The sequence below is a fragment of the Heterodontus francisci genome, chromosome 23 (genome assembly GCF_036365525.1).
Source record: "Heterodontus francisci isolate sHetFra1 chromosome 23, sHetFra1.hap1, whole genome shotgun sequence".
Lineage (NCBI taxonomy): Eukaryota > Metazoa > Chordata > Chondrichthyes > Heterodontiformes > Heterodontidae > Heterodontus > Heterodontus francisci.
The window spans coordinates 18,992,083-19,017,272 of NC_090393.1; the positions used below are offsets into that span (position 1 = coordinate 18,992,083).

A 25,190-nucleotide genomic window follows, 5' to 3' on the forward strand; every position below is an offset into this window, starting at 1 on the left:
GGGCAGGGGTGGAGAGAGAGAGAGAGAGAGAGGGGGCAGGGGTGGAGAGAGAGAGAGAGAGAGAGGGGCAGGGGTGGAGAGAGAGAGAGAGAGAGGGGCAGGGGTGGAGAGAGAGAGAGAGAGAGGGGCAGGGGTGGGGAGAGAGAGAGAGAGAGAGAGGGGCAGGGGTGGAGAGAGAGAGAGAGAGAGGGGCAGGGGTGGAGAGAGAGAGAGAGAGAGAGAGGGGCAGGGGTGGAGAGAGAGAGAGAGGGGCAGGGGTGGAGAGAGAGAGAGAGGGAGGGGCAGGGGTGGAGAGAGAGAGAGAGGGAGGGGCAGGGGTGGAGAGAGAGAGAGAGAGAGGGGGGCAGGGGTGGAGAGAGAGAGAGAGAGAGGGGGGCAGGGGTGGAGAGAGAGAGAGAGAGAGGGGCAGGGGTGGAGAGAGAGAGAGAGAGGGGCAGGAGTGGAGAGAGAGAGAGAGAGAGGGGCAGGGGTGGAGAGAGAGAGAGAGGGGCAAGGGTGGAGAGAGAGAGAGAGAGAGGCAGGGGTGGAGAGAGAGAGAGAGAGAGGGGCAGGGGTGGAGAGAGAGGGGCAGGGGTGGAGAGAGAGGGAGGGGGGGCAGGGGTGGAGAGAGAGGGAGGGGGGGCAGGGGTGGAGAGAGAGGGAGGGGGGGCAGGGGTGGAGAGAGAGGGAGAAAGAGAGAGAGGGGCAGGGGTGGGGAGAGAGAGAGGGGGGGCAGGGGTGGGGAGAGAGAGAGGGGGCAGGGGTGGGGAGAGAGAGAGGGGGGCAGGGGTGGGGAGAGAGAGAGGGGGGCAGGGGTGGGGAGAGAGAGGGGGGGCAGGGGTGGGGAGAGAGAGGGGGGGCAGGGGTGGGGAGAGAGGGGGGGGCAGGGGTGGGGAGAGAGAGGGGGGGCAGGGGTGGGGAGAGAGAGAGAGAGAGGGAGGCAGGGGTGGAGAGAGAGACAGAGAAAGAGGGGAGGGGTGGACAGAGAGAGAGAGAGTGAGAAAAAGAGGGCAGAGGTGGACAGAGAGAGAGAGAAAGAGGGCAGGGATGGACAGAGAGAGAGAGAGAGAAAGAGGAACAGGGGTGGACTGAGAGAGGGGGCACGCCTAGAGAGAGAGTGGGGACAGGGGCAGAGAGTGGTATGGAGGAGGTGCGCAGGGGGGTCGGGGAGGGGAGGGGTGGGGCGGAGCGAGGGGGAACAAAGGGAAGGGAGGACTAGGTGGAGTGGGGGGGGGCGGGGGCGAGGGGGGAGTAGAGGGGGGGGAAAAGAAGAGAGGACGGGGGTGAGAGAGGGGGGTACAGATTGAGCCATGGGGGGGGGGGGGCAAGAACAAAGGGAGCAGGGGAGGACTGTGTTTTGATAGCATTACGTTGGCTATACACTTTATATACACAAATTAATTGCCCCTCCAATGTCCGTGGCTGAATCAATAATTTTATCAAATTTCCCTAGTGCAACTTGTTGGTGCCTCTCTCCCTGAGAGTGATCCTCCAACTGTGTAGCACTTGCTCAGTGCCACACTGGAATATCAGTCTTGACCTGCTGAGTATTTTCTGCATTCTGGATTTTAATTTCAGCTTTGGTTTTAATATTTTGGTTTTGCTGAATCTACGTATTTGGTGCGAAACATACTACAAACCTTTCAACTCCACATATCCCTCTCCGCCCTCCTGCTATTAATAACAACTATTAAAATGGTTGGCTCCTGAGCGATTGGTTGAAGATTGAAGATGAATGTCTCTCATGCATTCGCAAACCATGTCCTGTACACGTGAAGCCCGAATGGGAGGCCTTCAGATCTTCTGCTGAGAAGAAGCCTTTCCTTCCTAGTGGATTGGTTGATATTAAAGTTGAACGACATGATGTTTGTTTTTTAAAACATTTCTGATAGCTAATGTAAAATTTCATTTCACGTTCCTCGTGATGTTTATTTTCTCCCGATAATAACATGCGGCATTTCTAAAGAACCGCACAACCGTCACATGACCCGTAATCAGGCTGCCGGCGCCATTTTGGAATGCAGTTGAACGTTGTTTTTGAATCCGACGCGGGCGCTGAACGGCTGTAACTGAGATGTCGGTGCGGTCAACGGCTGTGACTGATCGGGCCGGGGTTGAAGCCTCAGGCGATTAACGACTTTTATTAAAAGGGGCGGGGCGATTAGTGGTTGGGATTGACAGGGGGCGGAGCGATTAGTGGTTGGGATTGACAGGGAGCGGGGCGATTAGTGGTTGGGATTGACGGGGGCGGGGCGGTAAATGGTTGGGATTGACAGGGGGCGGGGCGATTAGTGGTTCTGATTCGGGCGTGGTGGTTTAGTGGTTTTGATGGACGGGGCCGGGCGGGGCGGTTAGTGGTTGGGACTGAGGGGGCGGGGCGGTTAGTGGTTTTGATTGTCAGGGGGCGGGGCGGTTAGTGGGTGTGATTGACAGGGGGCGCGGCGGTTAGTAGAAAGGCGGGCGGATCTGGTGTTCCGAAGAAGGGTCACTGACCCGAAACGTTAACTCTGTTTCACTTTCCACAGATGCTGCCAGACCTGCTGAGTGATTCCAGCATTTCTTGTTTTTGTTTCTGGAGTACTGTTTAGTCCCAGTCTTCCACAGTAAGAGTTCTGAAAAAAGGTCATCCACCTGAAGTACTTTTCTCTCTCTTTCCTCTGCCCACCCCACCCCACCCCCTGTCCAAGATCCTTTCCCGATTCTCAGTATGTGTACTATTTAAATTTCCTGCTGGCAGTTGGTTGATTGACACCTGGTCAGTTTCGGGGGGCGGCGGCCGATTGCCGGTGAGCGATGATTAATTAGAAGTCACCCTGTTTATTTTCTTTGCCCCAGAAAATGTTGCTGTCGATTGTTCGTCGGTTGCCCAGGGTTTCTGGAGTGATTGCACCTGGAGTGAGGGAATATTCTGCGGCTGTAACACTTCCAGCCCCAACCACCCAGCCAGATGTTTACTATAATCAGGTAATAGGTAATTCTGTGCATAATAATTAGCATAGTTACAAAAGGTCGTTTATATGTATTAAAAATGCTTCGAACGAAGCCGAACTGAAACATTACTAAACGAGCATATCATGTATAAATAAGCACTAGATGCATATCACAGAATCGTTAGAGTAAAGGAGGCTATTCGGCCTGTCGTGTCTGCGCTGACTCTCCAAAAGAGCAATTTACCTAGGGGTACTCCCCAGCCTTCTCCCTGTAGTTCTGCACATTCTTCCAAAATCCTCTTGAATGCTTTAATTGAATCCGCCTCTATCACAGTCTCAGGTAGTGCATTCCAGATCCTACGTTGCGTGAAAAAAATTTTTGCTTCTTTTGTCAATTACCTTAAATCTGTGCTCTCTTATTCTCAGTACTTCCACTAATGGGAACACCTTTTCCCTATCTAGACCCCTCGTGATTTTGAATATCTCCATCAAATCTCCTCTCAATCTTCTCTTCAGGGAAACAGTCCCAACTTCTGTAATCAATCTATCTACATAACTGAAGTTCCTCATCCCTGGAACTATTTTTGTGAAACTTTTCTGCGTTCTCTCCATTGCCTTCACGTTTCCTAAAGCGTAGTGCCCAGAACTGGATGCAATACTCCAGTTGAGGCTGTACCAGTCAGCATTCTGTACAAATTTAATATAACTTCCTTGCCTTTGGACTCTATGCCCTATTAATGAAGTCTAGGATGCTGTATGTTCTATTAATTGTGTTCTCGACCTATCCTGCCACCTTCAATGATTTATGCATATATACACCAGGTTTCTCTGCTCTTGCACGCCCTTTGAATTGCACCCTTTATTTTATATTGTCTGAGTGTTCTTCCTACCAAAATGAATCACTTCACCCTTCTCTGCATTAAATTTCATATAAGTTTCGTATCTTCTGCAAATTTTGAAATTGTGCCCTGTACACCAAGGTTTAGGTCATTAGGAAATATCAGGAACAAGGGTCCTAACACCGACCCTTGGGAAACTCCACTACAAACCTTCCTCTAGTCCAAAAAACATCCGTTAACGACTACTCTCTGTTTCCTGTCACTCAGCCAATTTTGTATTCAAGTTGCTACTGTCCTTTTTATGCCATGAGCTATAACTTTGCTTACAGGTCTGTTATGTGGCATTGTATCAAATGTTTTTTGGAAGTCCAGGTACACCATATCAACAACATTGCCCTGATCAACCTTCTCATTACCTCATCAAAAAGCTCCAGCAAGTGAAACACAATTTGCCCTTTACAAATCCATGTTGTCTTTCCCTAATTAACCCACATTTGCCCAATTGACTATTATAATTTTGTGCCGAATTATCGTTTCTAGAAGCTTCCCCCATCACCTATAGACTTATACTGGCCTATAGTTGCTGGGCTTACCTTTACCCCCTTTTTTGAACAAGTGTGTAATATTTGCAATACTCCAGTCCCTGAGTCTAAGGAAGACTGGGAAATTATGGCCAGTCCCTCTGCAATTTCCACCCTCCCTTCCCTCAGTACCCTCAGATGCATTTCATCCAGTCCTGGTGCCTTATCAACTTATAAGTACAGCTTATGCAGTACCACCTCCTTATCAATTTTAAACCCTTCAAGTGTCTGAATTACCACCTCTTTCGCCATGATCCATGCAGCAACAGCAACCTTGGTAAAGACTGATGCAAAGTATGCCCCCTGCCTCCATGTGTAAATCTCCTTATTGGCCCCAATCCTCTTTTCACCTCCTTTTCTATAAGCATATTAATAGACTTTTGGATTCTCTTTTATATTAGCAGCCTGTCTCTTTCCATACTCTCTTTGTTTCTCTTATTTGCTTTTCACTTCCACTCTGAACCTTCTGTATTCCACCTGGTTCTTGATTGTGTTATCCACCTGACATCTGTGATGCATAAGGTGTTACAACTGTATGGGAGAGCGCTGGATGGTGTTACGAGAGTGCTTATATTTTTTGTAAAATATGTTTTTAAGGATTTATAGTTGAATTATGGTCATTGATTCATCTGGAAGCTTGAAGAGATTCTGAAACTGTTTTTTTTTAAATGGAGGTCACCAGAAGGTTTTTGGACTGAACTTGAAAACTAACAATTACTGGAAGGCACCTGTCTGCAGATAATTACCCAGCAGGGGTTGTTTTTGACTTGGGGAAAGATGTTTACAGAGAAGAGACAAGTCAAGATTTATAGAGGTCAGATGGCTTGTCTCTTGCAATATTGTTTATGGTTTCGCTTTGGACAGTGAGTTGGTATCTGGAAAATGGTTTTAAAAAGACAGTTGGAGTGTAAACTGCTTGGAAGACTGTTGGTTTTTGCCTGTCAAGGAAACCCAGCTCATCTCTTTCCCTCCCTTTGAAAGAAACCCTGTGTGTCCAGTGTGTCAGTCTCCTCTTTCTAAGTCATTGACATATATAAAATAACTGAGGTTGCAGCACTGCACTAGTTACAGCCTGCCAACTTGAAAGTGTCTCGTTTATCCCTACTCAGTTTGGGTAGGCCTTCCAAGAAATGCAGCTACAGAGGCTTCAGACAGGCCTTACAGCAGAAATGCAGCAACAGGAAATTTAGTTCCCACACATTCGATATGCACGGTTTCTTCAAATACAGGAGGAAAGAGGAGACTAAATCCTACCCAAACTGATCTTCAACATCACATGGAAAGAACTATTCTAGGAAGATGTAACTAGGAAGGTAGATTAGGGGGAACCAGTAGATGTAGTGTACTTGGATTTCCTAAAGGCATTTGGAAAGGTGCCACACAAAAGGTTAAAACACAAGTTGTGGTGTTGGGGGTACTATATTAGCATGGACAGAGGATTGGTTAATGGACAGGAAGCAGAAAGAAGGGATAAATGAGACACTTTCAAGTTGGCAGGCTGTAACTAGTAGAGTGCTGCAAGGATCAGTGCTGGGGCCTTAGTTATTTAATATATGTCAATGACTTAAGTGAAAAGACCGAGAGTAATGTATCTAAGTTTGTTGGCGATACAAAATTAGGTGAGAATGTACGCTGAGGAGGAGGAGTCAGGCTGCAAAGAGATATAGACAAGTTAAGTGAATGGGCAACAAGGTGGCAGATGGAGTATAATGTGAGGAAGTATGAAGATATTCACTTTGGCAGTAAATAGAGAAGCGAAACTTTTTAAAAGGCATGAAACTTTTAAATGTTGATGTTCAGAGAGACTTGGGTGTACTCGTACAAGGAACACAAAGCCAGCAGGCAGGTACAGCAAGCTATTAGGAAGGCAGATGGCATGTTAGTCTTTATTGCAAGGGGATTGGCATACAAGAACCAGGAAGTCTTGCTACAGTTGCATAGGGCTTTGGTGAGACCACACCAGGAGTACTGTGTGCAGTTTTAGTCTCCATATTTCAGGAAGTATATACTTGCTTTTGAGGTGGTACAGCGAAGGTTTAGTGGATTGGACCCTTGGATGAGAGGATTGTCCTATGATAGGCTGAGTAAATTGGGCCTATACTGTCTGGAGTTTAGAAGAATGAGAGATAATCTCATTGAAACATACAAGATTCTGAAAGGACTTGATAGGGTAGACACTGAAAGGTTGTTTCCCCTGGCTATGGAATCTAGAACACTGGGCAAAGCTTCAGGTTAAGGGGTCAATCATTTAGGACTGAGATAAGGAAATATTTCTTCACTGAGAGTTGTGAATCTTTGGAATTGTTTACCCCAAAGGGATGTGGACATTCCATCGTTGAGTATATTCAAGACTGAGAGAGCTAGATTTTTGATCTCTCAGGGAATCGAGGGATATGGGGAGCAGGCAGGAAAGTGGAGTTGAGTAGATCATCAGCCACGAGCCTATTGAATGGTGGAGCAGACTTGAGGGGCCGAATGGTCTACCCCTCCTATTTCTTCTTAGTTTTTATGTGTACTTTTACGACCGTGGCGGGAGCAATGCACTGTCAATTCAGTCCCGTCACTCCACAGGTCGCAGCATATTATTAAACTTTCACACCCAATCGGAAAACAGCCAAATTAAACACTCTGGTAACCCCTGGAATAAACAGACCAAACCAGGTATCTTTAGACAGCAACAAATTAACCATTTATTGAAAATTAAATCTTAAACACTATTAAGATAAACCCATGTCTAAAGACCTTATAACTTATTTTAATCCAACTCCCCCATTCTCTCACGTTCGCTCAAAAATAACAGTAGTTAACCGCTTTTTTAAAAAGTGGTGTTTTTAAAAATTAGCTGTCTCTTAATAAATAAATAAGTCTTTGTGGATGACGTTCCTGGTGGATGAAGTATTCTAATGTGGAAACGGTCAAAGGCCACTCATGGTCTTCACGTGGATTTGATGCAGTAGTTGATTCTTAATAGGCATTCAGCTCTTCGGCTGCAGTAGGCATCACCAGTTCCTTCAACAATACAAATGGTTTCTTGAAAAAAGAAGGCTTTTTTTCTTATAGGGAGTTAACTTGGCCTGTAGCTCCTTGTAGAATTTCTGCTGAGAGAAAATAAACAGCTCCTTTCTCTTCAGTACACCTCGCTGGTGAGTCTGATTTTAGCCAGTTTTTGCTAGTTTTACACAGTTAAGTAGAAACATGCCATGTGACCTCTCTATCCTGCTGTTGGCTAGGTAACAAAAATGCAGCTGCTGGCAGACTGTGCCTTAGAAATTCCAGAACTTTCTCTCCCTTAAAGGTGCACTGTTTTTGACCGTCTTAAAGGCACACACTTTTTAATCCGATGAGAAAAATAATTACAGATCCATGACAGTACCTAAAAATGAGATGCCAGCCTGGTGAAACTGAAATACAGGGCTGCATGCATCCTAAACAGTGGAAGCAACATGCTGTAGATAAATGCGATTTCAAAACCAACTGATCAGATCAAAGCCATGTAGTCCTGCCGTATCCAGTTGTGAATGATGATGTGCAATTAAACAATAACAGGCGGAGGAGGCTTCATGAACATCCCCATCCTCTGATGGTGGAGCCCAACAGGTCAGTGCAAAAGACAAGGCCAAAGAGTTTGCAATCAGCTTCAGCCAGAAGTGCTGAGTGGATGATCTATCGTGACCATCACAACAGATGTCAGTTTTCAGCCAATTTGATTCACTGCACATGATGTCAAGAAATGACTGAACACACTGGATACAGCAAAGCCTATGGGTTCTGTTAATATTCTGACTATAGCACTGAAGGCTTGTGCTCCTGAACTAGCCGTGCCTCTAGTCAAGCTTTCCTACACACCCACATGTACCTGACAGTGTAAAATTACCCAGGTATGTCCTGTCCACAAAAGCAGGACAAGTCCAATCTGGCCAATTACCACCCCATCAAATAACACTCAATCATCAGCAAATTAATAGCATTGTTGATGACACCTTCTATCAAGCAGCATTTACTCACCAATAATGTGTTCACTGTTCAGTTTGGGTTCTGCCTAGACCACTTGGCTCCAGACCTCCTCATAGCCTTGGTCCAATGTAGACTAAAATACTGAATTCCAGAGGTGAGGTGTGACATCAAGGAGCCCTAGTAAAATTGAAGTCAGTGGAAATCTGGGAAAATTCTCCACTGGCTGAATCATACCTGGCACAAAGGAAACTGTTTGTGGTTGTTAGAGGCCAATCATCTCAGCCCCAGGACATTGCTGCAGGAGTTCCTCAGGGCCGTGTCCTAGGCCCAAAGGTCTTCGATTGCTTCATCAATGACCTTCCCTCTATCGTAAGAATTGAAGTGGGAATGTTCTCTTATTGCAGAGTGTTCAGTTTCATTTGCAACTTCTCAGATGATGAAGCAGTCCGTCCCTGCATGCAGCGAGACCTGGACAACATTCAGGCTTTGGCTGATAAGCAGCAGGTAACATTCGCACTACACAAGTGTCCGGTATTGACTATCTACAACAAGAGAGTCCAACAGCTTCCCCTCGACTTTTAATGGGATTGCCATAGTTGAATCCCCCACCATCAAAATCCTAGGGGTCACCATTGACCAGAAACTTAACTGATCCAGTCAAATACTGTGGCTTATAGGACCATGTCAGAGGCTGGGGATTCTATGAGTAACTCTTCTACTGATTTCCCAAAGTCTTTCCACCATCTAAAAGGCACAAGTAAGGAGTGTGATAGAATACATCCTGGATGAGTTCAGCTCCAACAACACTCAAGCTCAACACCATCTAGGACTTGACAACTTATCCACCAGCTTAAATATTCACTCTCTGCACCACAAGCGTACTGTGACAGCAGTGTGTACTATCTATAGGATGCACTGCAGCAACTCGTTGAGGCTTCTTCAACCATACCTTCCTTCCGCCTAGATGAACCAGCTCAGCAAGCATATGGCAACAGTGCCACCTGCAAGTCACCTTTAAATCACACCAGCTTGACTTGGAAATATATTGCCATTCCTTCATCATTGTTGGGTCAACATCCTGGAACTCCCTACCTTCTGAAAGGCAGTTAGCGATGGGCAATAAATGCTGGTTTTGCCAGAAACCCCATATCCCACAAGCTGATAAAGTAACCCTATTAACCGCGACAAGGTTCCCCTTGTCCTCACTTTCCACCCCATCAGTCTCCATATCCAAAGGATCATCTTCCGCCACCTCGAGCGTGATACCACTACCAAACCCATCTTCCCCTCCCTTCCCCTGTAAGCATTCCAAAGGGATCGTTCCCTCCACGCCACCCTGGTTCACTCCTTCATTACCCCCAGCACCTCAGCACCTTCCCCTGCAATCGCAGGAGGTGTAATACCTGCCCATTTACCTCCTCACTCCTCACTATCCCAGGCCGCAAACACTCCTTTCAGGTGAAGCAGCGATTTACTTGTACTTCTTTCAATGTAGTATACTGTATTCGCTGCTCACAATGTGGTCTCCTCTACACTGGGGAGACCAAACGCAGGCTGGGTGACCGCTTTGCAGAACACCTCCACTCGGTCTGAAAGCATGACCCCGAGCTTCCGGTTGCTTGCCATTTCAACACTTCCCCCCCTGCTCTCATGCTTACATCTCTGTCCTGGGATTGCTGCAGTGTTCCAGTGAACATCAACGCTAGCTCAAAGAACAGCATCTCATTTACCGATTAGGCATGCTACAGCCTGCCGGACTGAACATTGAGTTCAATAATTTCAGAACATGACAGGGCCCCCCCACCCATTTTACTTTTATTTTTAGTTTTTCTTTTTTATATTTTTTTGTGTTTATTTTTTATTTCATAGTTTGTTCAGTTTGCTTACTCAGTATTTCTTTTTTCATGTTTATACCTGCGGCTGTTCAATTTTCAGTCCGTTAGCATCCTATCTGTACTAAAGTTTTGTCTTTCAACACACCATTAACATATTGTTTGCCTTTGCTCCAGGACCTTCTCGTCAGCTATTCTGTGACCTTGTCCTATCTACACCTTCTCCTTTGTTATCTCTTGCCCCACCCCCGCTTTACTTGCTTAACACCTTTTCACATTTCTAATATTTGCCAGTTCTGAAGAAGGGTCACTGACCTGAAACGTTAACTCTACTTCTCTCTGCACAGTGGGCAGTGGTTAGCAACGCAGCTTCACAGATCCAGCGACCTGGGTTCGGTTCTGGGTACTGCCTGTGTGGAATTTGCAAGTTCTCCCTGTGACCGCGTGGGTTTCCGCTGGGTGCTCCGGTTTCCTCCCACAGCCAAAGACTGTAAATTGTCCCTAGTGTCGGTAGGTGACAGGAGAATGATGGGGATGTGATAGGGAATAGGGAATTAACGTAGGATTAGTATAAATGGGTGGTTGTTGATCCGCACAGACTCTGTGGGCCGAAGGGCCTGTTTCAGTGCTGTATCTCTCTTTTTAAAAAAAAATGTTGCCAGACCAGCTGAGTATTTCCAGCATTTCTTGTTTTTATTTCAGATTTCCAGCATCCGCAGTATTTTGCTTTTATTATAACCTTATTAACTGTTGTACTGTGACTCATCTGTTGAGTAAGGCTTATTGAGTCAATAACAAAGGTTTTGAATAAGTAACTAATTACATGATATAGTTTAATTCTTTTAAATTAAACCTTGGTGTGACTATTTTTACTCAAAGTTGCTTTCTCTATTCTAGACCAATCTGCACCAGTTCTCCGAATGAGCAATTCACTTAGTGCCAATCCCCCACCTTCTCCCCGTAACCCTGCACATTATTTTCATATAACAGTCTAATTTCCTTTTGAATGCTTCAATTGAACCTGCCTCCACCACACATTCAGGTAGTGCATTCCAGACCTTAACCACTTGCTGCGTGAAAAAGTTTTTCCTCATGTCGCCTTTGCTTCTTTTAACAATTACTTTAAATCTGTGCCCTCTTGTTCTTGATCCTTTCACAAATGGGAGCAGTTTCTCCCTACTTTGTCCAGACCCCTCATGATTTTGAATACATCTATCAAATTTCCTCTCAGCCTTCTCTTCTGCAAGGAAATCAGTCCCAACTTCTCCAGTCTATCTTCATAACTGAAGTTCCTAATCCCTGAAGTCATTCTCGTGAATCTTTTCTGCACCCTCTCTAACACGTTCACACCCTTCCTAAAGTGCGGTGCCCAGAACTGGACGCAATACTCCACTTGAGGCTGAACTAGTGTCTTATACAAGTTCAACATAACCTCTTTGCTCTTGTACTCTATCCCCTTTTAATAAAACCTGGGATGCTGTATGGTTTATTAACCGCGCTCTCGACCTGTCCTGCCACCTACAATGACTTGTGCACATATATACACAAGTGCCTCAGCTCCTGTACCCGCTTTACAATTGTACTCTCTATATTGTCTCTCCATGTTCATCTGACCAAAATGTATCACTTCACATTTCTCCGCATTGAACATCATCTTAAAGCCTGGCTACCCGACCCTAACCCGACTAGACCCGAATACATGTGTCCAGTTGAAATTCCGAGTCCAGCATTCGGTCTCGGTTGGGTCGGGCTGGACACTGCCTCTGGGAAGTCACGGAATCAAGCTTACCCATGATTCCCCACAACTCCAGCTGCAAGAATAGCTTGCTGCCGGAACAGATGAAGGAGATTCGTGTTGGGTCGGGTCGGGCATGAAAAAAATTAAAGGGCTTGGGCCTGGTTCAGGCTTTACTTTTGTGCCCAAGCCAGGCTTTACATCTGCCACCTGTCTGCCCATTCCACCAACTTATCTATGATCGTTTGCAGTTCTACACTATCTTCCTCAGAGTTCACAATGCTTCCAATTTTCGTATGATCCGTAAACTTTGAAATTGTGCCCTGTACACCAAGGTCTACATAGGTCATTAATATATTTCAGGAAAAGCAAGGGTCCCAACACTGACCCCTGGGGAACTTCACTACAAACCATCCTCCAGCCCAAAAAACATCCATTAGCTACTACTCTTTATATAAAAGCAAAATACTGCGGATGCTGGAAATCTGAAATAAAAACAAGAAATGCTGGAACCACTCAGCAGATCTGGCAGCATCTGTGGAAAGAGAAGCAGAGTTAACGTTTCGGGTCAGTGACCCTTCTTCGGAACTAGCAAATATTAGAAATGTCAAAGGTTATAAGCAAGTGAGCCGGGGGTGGGGCAAAAGATACCAAAGGAGAAGGTGTACATTGGACAAGGCCACATAGCTGAACAAGAGGTCATGGAGCAAAGGCAAAAAATATGTTAATGGTGTGTTGAAAGACAAAGCATTAGTACAGATAGGGTGTTAACGAACTGAAGATTGAGCAGCAGCAAGTACAAACATGAAAAAAAAACCAGTGGGTAAGCAAACTGAACAAACTACAATGAAATGAAATAAACAAAAGAAAAAAATTGTAAAAAATGTAAAAAAGGAAAAATAACTAAAAATAAAAGTAAAATGGGGGGCCCGTCATGCTCTTAAATTATTGAACTCTATGTTCAGTCCGGCAAGCTGTAGTGTGCCTAATCGGAAAATGAGATGCTGTTCCTCGAGCTTGCGTTGATGTTCAGTGGAACACTGCAATAAGCCCAGGACAGAGATGTGGGGGGGGAGTGTTGAAATAGCAAGTAACCGGAAGCTCAGGGTCCTGCTTGTGGACTGAGCAGAGGTGTTCCGCAAAGCTGTCACCCAGTGTGCGTTTGGTCTCCCCAACGTCGAGGAGACCACATTGTGAGCAGCGAATACAGTATAATACATTGAAAGAAGTACAAGTAAATCGCTGCTTCACCTGAAAGGAGTGTTTGTGGCCTGGGATAGTGAGGAGAGAGGAGGTAAATGGGCAGGTATTACACCTCCTGCGATTGCAGGGGAAGGTGCCATGGGACAGGGACGAGGTGGTGGGGGTAATGGAGGAGTGGACCAGGGTGTCGCGGAGGGAACAATCCCTTCGGAATGCTGACGGGAAGGGAGGGGAAGATGCGTTTGGTAGTGGCATCACGCTGGAGGTGGCGGAAATGGCGGAGGATGATCCTTTGGATATGGAGGCTGTTGGGGTGGAAAGTGAGGGCAAGGGGAATCCTGTCACGGTTCTGGGAGGGAGGGGAAGGGGTAATGGTCGAGGTGCGGGGAATGGGCCGGACACGGTTGAGGGCCCTGTCAACAACAGTGGGGGGGAATCCTCAGTTGAGGAAAAAGGAGGTCATATCAGAAGCACCGTCATGGCAGGTGGCATCATCAGAGCAGATGCATCGGAGACGGAGAAACTAGGAGAATGGAATGGAGTCCTTACAAGAGGTAGGGTGTGAAGAAGTGTAGTCCAGATAGCTGTGGGAGTCGGTGGGCTTATAATGGATATTATTAGACAACCTATCCCCAGAGATGGAGACAGAGAAGTCGAGGAAGGGAAGGGAAGTGTCAGAGATGGACCATGTAAAGGTGAGAGAAGGGTGGAAATTGGAAGCAATATTGATAAGGTTTTCAAGTTCGGGGCGGGAGCAGGAAACGGCACCGATACATTCATCAATGTACCGGAAAAAGAGTTGGGGGAGGGGGCCTGAGTAGGACTCCCTGTGGAGTTTGCAAGTTCTCCCAGTGTCTGCGTGGGTTTCCTCCGGGTGCTCCGGTTTCCTCCCACATGCCAAAAGACTTGCAGGTTGATAGGTAAATTGGCCATTAGAAATTGCCCCTAGTATAGGTAGGTGGTAGGGGATTATAGGGACAGGTAGGGATGTGGTAGGAATATGGAATTAGTGTAGGATTAGTATAAATGGGTGGTTGATGGTTGGCACAGACTCGGTGGGCTGAAGGGCCTGTTTCAGTGCTGTATCTCTAAAAACTAAAGAATGCTCGACATATCCCACAAAAAGACAGGCATAACTAGGACCCATGCGGGTACCCTTAGCAACACCTTTTACTTGAAGGAAGTGAGCGGAGTTGAAGGAGAAGTTGTTCAATGTGAGAACAAGTTCAGCCAGGCGGAGGAGGGTGGTGGTAGATGGGGACTGGTTGGGCCTCTGTTCAAGGAAGAAGCGGAGAGCCCTTAAACCATCCTGGTGGGGGATGGAGGTGTAGAGCGATTGGACGTCCATAGTGAAGAAGAGGCGGTTGGGACCAGGAAACTGGAAATTGTCAAAATGACATAGGGCGTCAGAAGCGTCACGTATGTAGGTGGGAAGAGACTGGACCAGCGGAGAAAAGATAGTCAAGATAGGAAGAAATGAGTTCAGTGAGGCAGGAGCAGGCTGACACAATGGGTCTGCCGGGACAGTCCCGTTTGTGGATTTTGGGAAGGAGGTAGAAGCGGGCTGTCCGGGGTTGCGGGACTATGAGGTTGGAAGCTGTTGACGGAAGATCTCCAGAGGAGATGAGGTCAGTGACAGTCCTTTGGACAGTGGCTTGATGTTCGGTGGTGGGGTCATGGTCCAGAGGGAGGTAGGAAGAAGTGTCTGTGAGTTGCCGTTGAGCTTCTGCAAGGTAGAGGTTGGTACGCCATACAACAACAGCACCACCCTTGTCTGCCCTCATGCTCACATCTCTATCCTGGGCTTGCTGCAGTGTTCCACTGAACATCAGTGCAAGCTCGAGGAACAGCATCTCATTTTCCGATTAGGCACACTACAGCCTGCCGGACTGAACATGGAGTTCAATAATTTCAGAGCATGACGGCCCCCCCCATTTTACTTATATTTTTAGTTATTTTTTCTTCTTTTTTACATTTTTTACAATTTTTTTTCTTTTGTTTATTTCATTTCATTGTCGTTTGTTCAGTTTGCTTACCCACTGGTTTTTTTCATGTTTGTACTTGCTGCTGCTCAATCTTCAGTTCGTTAACACCCTATCTGTACTAATGCTTTGTCTTTCAACACACCATTAACATATTTTTTGCCTTTGCTCCATGACCTCTTGGTCAGCTATGTGGCCTTGTCCAATCTACACCACCTCCTTTTGTTATCTCTTGCCCCACCCCCGGCTCACTTGCTTATAACCTTTGACATTTCTAATATTTGCTAGTTCCGAAGAAGGGTCACTGACCCGAAACGTTAACTCTGCTTCTCTTTCCACAGATGCTGCCAGAACTACTACTATTTTTTGTTTCTGTCACTCGCCAATTCCGTATCCATGTTGCTACTGTCCGTTTATTCTATGAGCTAAACGTTCAATACATTTAAATGTTGTGGTATCATGCTTGTTTCTGAGGAGGTATTGTAGCTGGTTAGTTAGTTATACTATCATCAAATTTAATCAATGGTAAGTACTTATCCCAAATGCACCTGTTTTCTCCTTTACAGAAGTAATTGAATCATTCGTGAGTCTAGCATTCAACACTATCTTTTTTACTTTATTGCTTCTTAGGAGTCCAGGAAAAATTTTGAGTGTTTCTCAAGAAATTATACGTTTGTACGTTCATGATACGATGTTTTCCACATTCCATGCTTGCTTATATTTGTGCATCATAATAGCTGCACTGCTACAATTCGACTTTTATTGATATACCTTCATGCTAATATTTGAGCACATACTCAATGCGGGCAGCCATAAAGACAGGGCTAAAATGTGGCGAGTCGAAGAGACTTAGTAGTTGGCAGGAAAAAAGACAGAGGTGCAAAGGGAGAGCCAACTGTGCAACAGCCCCGACAAACAAATTTCTCTGCAGCACCTGTGGAAGAGCCTGTCACTCTAGAATTGGCCTTTATAGCCACTCCAGGCGCTGCTTCACAAACCACTGACCACCTCCAGGCGCGTATCCATTGTCTCTCGAGATAAGGAGGCCCAAAAGAAAGAAAAAGAACTCAATGCCAGATTAGTTCCTTATCTTCAGCATGTTGTGTAAAGGCGAAGTACAGAGTGAAAGAGTCAGAAAATTAGAGAGAGAATCTGCACCTGAGTTTTATGTAAGTCCTGTCAATTGAATTTTGCAGTGACAGATATCTATCTGGGAACTGCTTTTTCAATCACTATTAAAGGGAGCCGAAGAAATGAGAATGACCCATCCTCAACAAAAGGTAGTTTGTCTTTATGAGCTCGTTTCCTGTTGCAGATCTTCATCAACAATGAATGGCATAATGCATTCAGTCAGAAAACATTCCCAACCATCAACCCCTCCACAGGTGAAGTCATCTGCCAAGTTGCCAAAGGAGATAAGGTAATTTGTGCTACTTTCCTTTTGTCCATTGCTCATTAGTCTCAGTCCTTTCATTTGAACCAACTGCTTCCTATGTGTCCCTCATCTGTTACATGTTGAATTATGTTAAGTAGGTACAGATTTATGGAAAATTGGTTATTCATTAATCAGGTGTTCATAGTGAATACTGATAAGACTGTGAAAACAGAAGAAAAATCCCTCAGATGCCTTGAATTTTAATTGAAATTTGTTTGAAACAGAGAAGTAAGCTTTCCTGATGGCCTAATGGATAAAAGTACCAAGCTGCACAGACCAGAAGACATCTGGTTAGATTCCTCATCTGGGCCAAGTTCACTGAACTCTGCTGAGGCAATTGTTGGCTTCAGTCCCCTATAGGGAAGAAAAAAATTGGGATTCATGATCATGCTGGAAAGTACGTGAGTTTGGTGAGGATGGATGATTGGTCATTGGGAGAAAGTAGGATTGTCTTGCCTGTGATGCTGTACTTGGTCAAAAGGCTGACACTGTTTAGACTGGCATGTAAAGAGTGGCCGTTTTGCCAATATACAGGAGGCCAATGGCACCAGTTGATACTTTCAGGAAAGGAAGGAAATTTGAAATATAACCCCCAATGTCTGAGAGAAGATTCCTACTCTGAGCTATGCAGTTTAATACTAGATTGGATTTCCAGTCTGAGTTAGCCGGATAACAGTAAGGATGCTATAATTGGCTACTGAGCCTTTAGGATAGCAAAGAGAATATGGCCACGGCTTTCTACTCCTGACCATTATGCAGTGACTTCTTCCATGGAAGTTGTAGATGTTGGGATAATGAATTAGGCTTTGGGAGTACTAAAATAAAAGCAAAATACTGCCGACGCTGGAAGTCTGAAATAAAAACAAAAAAAGTGCTGGAAATACTCAGGTCTGGCAGCATCTGTGGAGCGAGAAACGGAGTTAATGTTTCAGGTTGTTGACCTTTCATCGGGTCTGGCAAAGGTTAGAAATGTAATGGGTTTTGAGCAAATGAAAGGGTTGTGGGGGGTGGGGAGGAGAAGAACAAAAGGGAAGGTCTGTGATAGGCTAGGAGAGGTTAAAGGACAAAGATGTCATGGAAAAAAAGGCAAAAGGAGTGGTAGTAGTTGTAGTAAAAGACAAAGCATTTGTTAAGAGAGTGTTAATGGCAGAATAATGAACGTCTCTGTCCGAAAGCAAAAATGATGAACAAGTTTGAGATCGGCACATGGTTTAAAACAAACACAATCAAAATGGGAATCATGGTCTGAAATTGTTGAACTCAATGTTGAGTCCAGAAGGCTATAAAGTACTTAATCGGAAGATGAGGTTCTGTTCCTCAAGCTAGTGTTGAGCTTCACTGGAACACTGCAGCAGGCTGAGGGACAGAAATGTGGGCAAGAGCAAGGTGATGAATTAAAATGGCAAGCAACCGGAAGCTGGGGGGTCATGCATGCAGACTGAGCAGAGGTCTTCTGCAAAGCAATCACAAAATCTGCATTTGGCCTCCCGAAATTAGGAGACCATGTTGTGTGCAGAAGACACAGACTTAAGGTAATTATCAAAAGAACCAGAGGCAACATGAGGGGAAAAAATTAGGTAGCTAGTTGTGATCTGGAATGTACTGCCTGACAAGGTGTTGGAAGATTCAATAATTTTTAAAAGGGAATTGGATGAATAATTGAAGTGGAAAAATCTACAAGTGTGTTGACTGGTGAAGAAGAGTGTTCATTTAGAATGCAAGTGGCCAAAATTGAGTTAACAAGTATGTCAGTGAATGTATTTAGAAGTTTGGTATTATTGAATCCAGACCGGCCCTGACTCCAAATCGATATTTTCAAAAAGGCTAGTTGGACTATTGTCACTCCCCCGACTTCTGACATCTGATGATCACCCTCTGTGGATGTCTTTGAAGTGGTTATTCATGAACATTCTGATGTTGGACAAAAAGAGAGTGATGGTTCAAAGTAATAAGACTACAATTCCAAATATGTTGGAGAAACTGGGAATTACAAAAATTAAAGTCAACATTTGTCATGCTAATTCTTTTGGTGCGGGCTTTCATTGCTGTACACGTGACATCCATCGCTGTGGCACTCTCCAATCATACTTTGAGTATTACAGGGAGCCAAGTCGTTAATAATTAAAAAGGCTATTGGTTATTGTTTTGGATTTTCAATTTCTAGTAACTGGCATAATCACTTAAGTGAATATGTTTCCTTGAATGTTGTCAGATGCTCTTTTTTCTCTGTCTGTGCTGTGTGTGGCTCATGTGCTGTATTTAATCGTCCACAGGATGATGTGAATAAAGCAGTGAAGGCAGCAAAAGAAGCATTTAAATTTGGATCGCCATGGCGATTAATGGATGCATCAGAGAGAGGGGTCCTTCTAAACCGTCTAGCTGATCTAATTGAACGTGATAGAGCATATTTGGCAGTAAGTTCTCTACATAAGAAATAGTGGTTTTGTTGAACTTTGGGAGCCCACTTTACTTTGTCTTTGTTGTAATATTTTGCAGAAACTTTGTCAAAACTCTCTTTACCAGGTCATTCCCAAACTCTGTCCTAAAATTCCTTCAGGTATGATAACTTTTTTACTTGTCAACATGTGCAGTGACCGTAATGCAGCTGTGCTATTGTTAGTAAAAGTTTTCATCTGCTTTTAAGAGGAGGAATATGGTCGGAGGGGTGGGGTGATGATTTTTACCATCTTGTATCTAGACCTAGAGGAGAATCATAATAATAGAGCAAACTGGATTGGTTTAATAGCCTTTTGTTAATCCTACCTGCTTGTTTTTAAGTAACAAAAATCAATTTGAAATTATAGTGTAACTGATTAGTCATTTACCAAATACTGATTAGTATTATAAGGTTTAACAGATTGAGGCTAGATTAAATGATTAAGTTGTTCTACAAACTGGGCTGGATGGCACAGTGAACTAGCATGCATACTTTTCATTTCAATCAGCTTAAGTTTGTATTCAGCCCAGACATTTGGGATGAAATCTTCTTTAATCTTGTAAGATTCCTAAATTGAATGAATTTGGATAGTTTGATTCTGATCCTGGTTTGAGAGTTTCAACAACAACTTACATTTATATAGCACCTTTTAAAACCCCAAGACACTTCATAGCAGCATTATCAGACAAAGTTTACTGAGCCTTAAAGATAGATTGGGACAGGTGTCCAAAAACTTGGTCAAGGAGGTAAGTTTGAAAGAGCTTCTTAAAGGAGGAGAGAGAGGTGGCGTGCTTAGGAAGAAAATTCTAGGGTCCAGATAGCTGAAGGCACAGCAACCAGTGATGGACAGATAAAAATCAGGGATGCACAAGAGGTCAAAATTGGAGGAGCACAGATATCTCTGAGGCTTGTAAGGCTGGAGGAGATTAGAGATCAGGAGGGGTGAAGCTATGGAGGGATTTGAAAACAAGGATGAGAATTTTAAAATTGAGGCATTGTCAATGTATGTCAATGAGGCATGAATGGGAATTGGTGCAGGTGAGGATACGGGAGCAGAGTTTTTGATGACTTTAAGTTTACGGCGCATGGAAAATTGAAGTCCAGTCATGAGAACATTGGAATAGCCAAACCTAGAGGCAATAAAAGCATGGATGAGTGTTTCAGTAGCGGATAAGCTGAAGGTATGGCAGAGGCGGGCGATGTTACAAAGGTGGATGTAGGGAGTCTTGGTGATGGAACGGATGTGTGGTTGGAAGCTCATCTGAATCAGATAGGACGACAAAGTTGTAAAAGGTCTGGTTGAGCCTCAGACAGTGAGTGACCGGGAATTGGATGGAGTTGGTGGCTATGGGGTTGAGTTTGTGGTGGGGGCTAAAGACGATGGTTTTGGTCTTCCCAATATTTATTTGGAAGAAATTTATTCTCTTCAAGGACAGGATATCTGAGAAGCAGCAAGACAGATCAGAGATAGTGGAGGGCGAGAGAGGTTGTGGTGGGTGTTATCAGCGTATGTGTGGAATGTGATGTTATTTTTTGGATAATGTCGCCCAGGGACAGCATGTAGTTGCAAAATAGGATGAGGCCAAGGATAGATCCTTGGGGTTTCCAGAAGTAAGTTGCAGGAGTGAGAAGAGAAGCCATTACAAATAACATGCTGGTTAGAGACACTGAGATACCTTTTGAAATCTACACTATCCTAATAGAAATGTACATGCACACCGAGACGAAGTCCGACTGTAGCTTTAAGAAACTTTATTGCAGTACAAAATGGTTACATCATCAGCAAAGCAAACAACAACAACACCTGGGCTCTTCTCTCCTCTTCTGCCTGAGCAGGGAAATCAAGCCTTTCTTATAGTTCTTCATACAAATCAGTGACACCCCCTTTATGTTCCCAATTGGTTTACAAACTCTGCAGTTTCTTGGTGTCATGGCCTGATTGGGGTACTGCCTTGTCACCTTCCCCTCTAGCAGTTTCTCATCTCCCCCCACCCCCCTCCCCCCCGCCGCCCTATCCCCTTGGACCGTTAGGCTGATTGCTATACAATAGGCTACTATGAAGCAGCTTGCAGCTGTCCTGTTAGTTTTTGCTTGTTAGACTACTTCTACTGATAAGCTAACTGTGCAGCCCTGAAACTATGAAGTCATTTCTGATGAGTTGTCTCTGCAGCTCCGAGGTTAGTTTGTTAGCAGTACATGATTGATTAATTATTTCACCTTAAATGTCCCCATATTATTCTGTTCTTGAAAATTCTGTTCCCACAGTCTCCCCTTTGATTCTTCAAAACGCTTTTAAGAATCATTCCCTTGATCCCACCTAGGTGCCTTTAATGGTCTCTACTTGTTTAGAAACAGCCTTCAACACCCGGAGGAGTCGCACTCAATACGTTGCCTGCTTGTGCCACAGGAGGGGCCCGCAGGAGCTCTGTAAAGGCATAAGTTTTGCAGGGGCTTCAGTTACTTGTTTACAATAACACTTAATAAGCAAAAATGTAAGATACAGAATTACAATCATCACTAAAAAGAAGCAATTAATAATTAGCAGCAATTAATAATTTGGCGTTCAATCACGGGTCGCTCATTTTACGTGAGAGGCGTGTATCCAGGCTTTCTTCAACTTTAACTGCTGACTGGGTGGCCAGTAACACTTGGAAAGGTCCCTCCCACTTGGCGCCCAAAGGTTCTTTGTGTATTTTCTTCACGTAGACCCAGACTCCCGGGACGATGTCGTGCCCTCCTTCTGGTGGGTCACCCCAAGCTGCCGATACCTGTGATGCGACGGGTTTCTTGGTGTCCCTTTGTCTCCATATGCCGTCCTCACATATCTTCATCCCTGCTTCTATCCAGGTCCATTTTCCCTCTTTGGAACATTCACTCTGCATCACTTGTAGGTCTTGTGTCAGATGGGACGCATTCAGTTTACGTATTTGCGTCCGGGGATCACCCTGTGAGCCGGCTTCCTTGGCTGCCTTGTCGGCTAGGCCATTCCCCTTTGCCTCTATGATGTTGTCTTTCATATGGGCTTTACATTTCAAAATGGATACCTTTTGTGGCAATTGCATGGCCTCTAGTAAGTCTCGGACCTCTTTCCCATTTCGAATAGGTGTACCAGCTGTGGTGAGAAATCCTCTTTTACGCCACAGCTGACCAAAGTCGTGAGCGACTCCAAAAGCATACCGTGAGTCTGTGTAAATATTAGCTGTCTTCCCCTCTGCTATTCGACACGCTTCCGACATGGCTCGCAGTTCGGCTTGTTGGGCCGATGTCCCTGAAGGCAGGCATCCCACTTCCACAACTTCATGTAGGGTTGTAACTGCTCATCCTGCTTTCCGTGTACCATTGTCAACAAAGGCTGAGCCGTCTGTAAAAAGGATTAAATCTGGGTTGAGCAATGCTTCCTCTTCCTCTAGGGTTACCTCCTCTGTTTCTTCCATGATCTCCACACAATCATGTTCTTCTTCCTCCATCTCTCCAGGCCACGGGAGCATAGTCGCCGGATTTACTGGGCTGGCCCGGACAATGTGGAGATTAGGAACCTCTAGGACTGTTGTCCATCGGATCCATCTGGCTGCTGTCACTTGGGATACTCGGTTCATAGATAGCGAAGTGTGGACTGTGTGCGGACACTTAACGGTTAACTTTTGATCTAATACCAAACCTGCAGTAGCCATTACTGCTTGACATGTAGCTTCCATGGCTCTTAAACAACTGCCCCATCCTAGGGCGACGGTGTCCAGTCTTTTCGAATAGTATCCAATAGGTCTCTGTTTGTCCCCGTGCTCCTGCGTCAGCGTGGCAGTCATATATCCCTCTTTTTCGTGTACGAACAGGTAAACAGTTTCCCGTTGTCGGGGATTCCCAGGGCTGGCGCTGAGCACAAAGCCCTCTTTAAGTTTTCGAAAGCTTCTTGTTCTTTGGTTAGGGTAACTGATTCTTTAGAGGCCTGCTTTCCCTTCAAGAGATCGGTTAATGGTTGAGCCAGCTGTGTGTAGGAGTCGATCCAGTTTCTGTTGAAGTTACACAAACCCAAAAAGGATCTAAGCTGCTGGATAGTGGTGGGCAGTTTGGCAGCTCAAATGGCGGCGGTCCTGTCCTGGGTGAGTTCACTCTTGCCTTTCGAAATCTTTTGTCCCAGGTACACGACCTCTCCTTCTGCTATCTGTGCTTTGTCGATACTGGCCTTATGTCCTCTCTGATGAAGGTGGTCCAGCAGGGTACGCAGATCTTGTTCGTGCTGTTCTTCTGTCTCCGAGGCTAACAGGATGTCGTCCACGTACTGAATGACCGTGGAGTACATGGAAGGTAACTCCCTCAAATGGTTTTGTAGGGCCATATGAAATAGCGTGGGGCTGTTGTGGAAACCCTGCGGCAGGCGAGTCCAGGTGTACTGTTGTTGAACAGTAAAGGCGAACCACGGTTGGACTTCGGGTGCCAGTGGCACCGACCAAAATCCGTTGGCCATATCGATAACAGAGAACCATTCGTGTTCCGGCTTCAGGGCATTAAATGCCGTAGAGGGGTCAGCTACCAGAGGGGCCTTTCGATGAATACACTGGTTAGCTTTTCTGGAGTCGACAGTAAGCCGCCGCGAGCTGGCCAAGTTCTAAAGGACATAGCTGCTAGACTGGGTCTGCGGCAGTTGGTGGGGGAACCAACACGAGGGAAGAACATACTCGACCTCGTCCTCACCAATCTCCCTGCCGCAGATGCGTCTGTCCATGACAGTATTGGTAGGAGTGACCCACCGCACAGTCCTTGTGGAGACGAAGTCCCGCCTTTACATTGAGGATACCGTCCATCGTGTTGTGTGGCACTATCACCGTGCTGAATGGGATAGATTTCGAACGGATCTAGTAATGCAAAAGTGGGCATCCATGAGGTGCTGAGGGCCATCAGCAGCAGCAGAATTGTACTTGACCACAATCTGTAACCTCATGGCCTGGCATATCCCCCACTCTACCATTACCATCAAGCCAGGAGACCAACCCTGGTTCAATGAAGAGTGCAGGAGGGCATGCCAGGAGCAGCACCAGGCACACCTAAAAATGAAGTGTCAACGTGGTGAAGCTACAACCCAGGACTACTTGCATGCCAAACTGCGTAAGCAGCATGCGATAGACAGAGCTAAGCGATCCCATAACCAACGGATCAGATCTAAGCTCTGCAGTCCTGCCACATCCAGCCGTGAATGGTGGTGCACAATTAAACAACTGACTGGAGGAGGTGGCTCCACAAATATCCCCATCCTCAATGATGCGGGAGCCCAGTACATCAGTGCGAAAGATAAGACTGAAGCATTTGCAACAATCTTCAGCCAGAAGTGCCGAGTTGATGATCCATCTCGGCCTCCTCCTGAAGTCCCCAGCATCACATGCCAGACTTCAGCCAATTCGATTCACTCCACGTGATATCAAGAAACGACTGAAGGCACTGGATACTGCAAAAGCTATGGGCCCTGACAATATTCCGGCAATAGTACTGAAGACCTGTGCTCCAGAACTTGCCGCGCCCCTAGCCAAGCTGTTCCATTACAGCTACAACACTGCCATCTACCCTGCAATGTGGAAAATTGCCCAGGTATGTCCTGTACACAAAAAGCAGGACAAATCCAACCCGGCCAACTACCGCCCCATTAGCCTACTCCCAATCATCAGTAAAGTGATGGAAGGTGTCATCAACAGTGCCATCAAGCGGCAACTGCTTAGCAACAACCTGCTCAGTGATGCTCAGTTTGGGTTCCAACAGGGTCACTCAGCTCCTCATTACAGCCTTGGTTCAAACATGGACAAAAGAGCTGAACTCAAGAGGTGAGGTGAGAGTGACCGCCCTTGACATCAAGGCAGCATTTGACCGAGTATGGCATCAAGGAGCCCTAGCAAAACTGAGGTCAATGGGAATCGGGGGAAAAACCTCCGCTGGCTGGAGTCATACCTAGTGCAAAGGAAGCTAGTTGTGGTTGTTGGAGGTCAATCATCTCAGCTCCAGGACATCACTGCAGGAGTACCTGAGGGTCGTGTCCTAGGCCCAACCATCTTCAGCTGCTTCATCAATGACCTTCAATCATAAGGTCAGAAGTGGGGATGCTTGCTGATGATTGCACAATGTTCAGCACCATTCGCAACTCCTCAGATACTGAAGCAGTCCGTGTAGAAATGCAGCAAGACCTGGACAATATCCAGGCTTGGGCTGATGTGTGGCGCGAATGGTACTTGCCACTTAAGTGCCAGGCAATGACCATCTCCAACAAAAGAGAATCTACCCATCTCCCCTTGACATTCAATGG

At 45.6% G+C, this 25,190-nt stretch overlaps 1 protein-coding gene and 1 long non-coding RNA gene across 4 annotated transcripts in view; one reads left to right on the forward strand and one right to left on the reverse strand.

Annotated features, from left to right (window-relative positions):
• LOC137382625 (uncharacterized) overlaps positions 1-2,124 on the reverse strand; it is a 17,301-nt gene extending 15,177 nt beyond the window's left edge. Inside the window, exon 1 of the long non-coding RNA XR_010977231.1 lies at positions 1,620-2,124. This is a non-coding gene — a long non-coding RNA (uncharacterized lncRNA). The remainder of the gene's footprint in view (positions 1-1,619) is intronic.
• Positions 1,976-25,190, forward strand: part of LOC137382624 (aldehyde dehydrogenase, mitochondrial-like) — a 54,410-nt gene continuing 31,195 nt past the window's right edge. Inside the window, exons 1-5 of one of the 3 annotated variants that reach the window (XM_068054811.1) lie at positions 2,042-2,059; positions 2,505-2,582; positions 2,815-2,943; positions 16,351-16,455; positions 18,744-18,884. In XM_068054811.1, the coding sequence (XP_067910912.1) occupies positions 2,818-2,943; positions 16,351-16,455; positions 18,744-18,884 (372 nt within the window). In that variant the 5' untranslated portion in view covers positions 2,042-2,059; positions 2,505-2,582; positions 2,815-2,817. Of the gene's footprint in view, positions 2,060-2,438; positions 2,602-2,814; positions 2,944-16,350; positions 16,456-18,743; positions 18,885-25,190 lie in introns of those variants that run through there. The other 2 variants (XM_068054809.1, XM_068054810.1) reach the window with 2 other exon arrangements.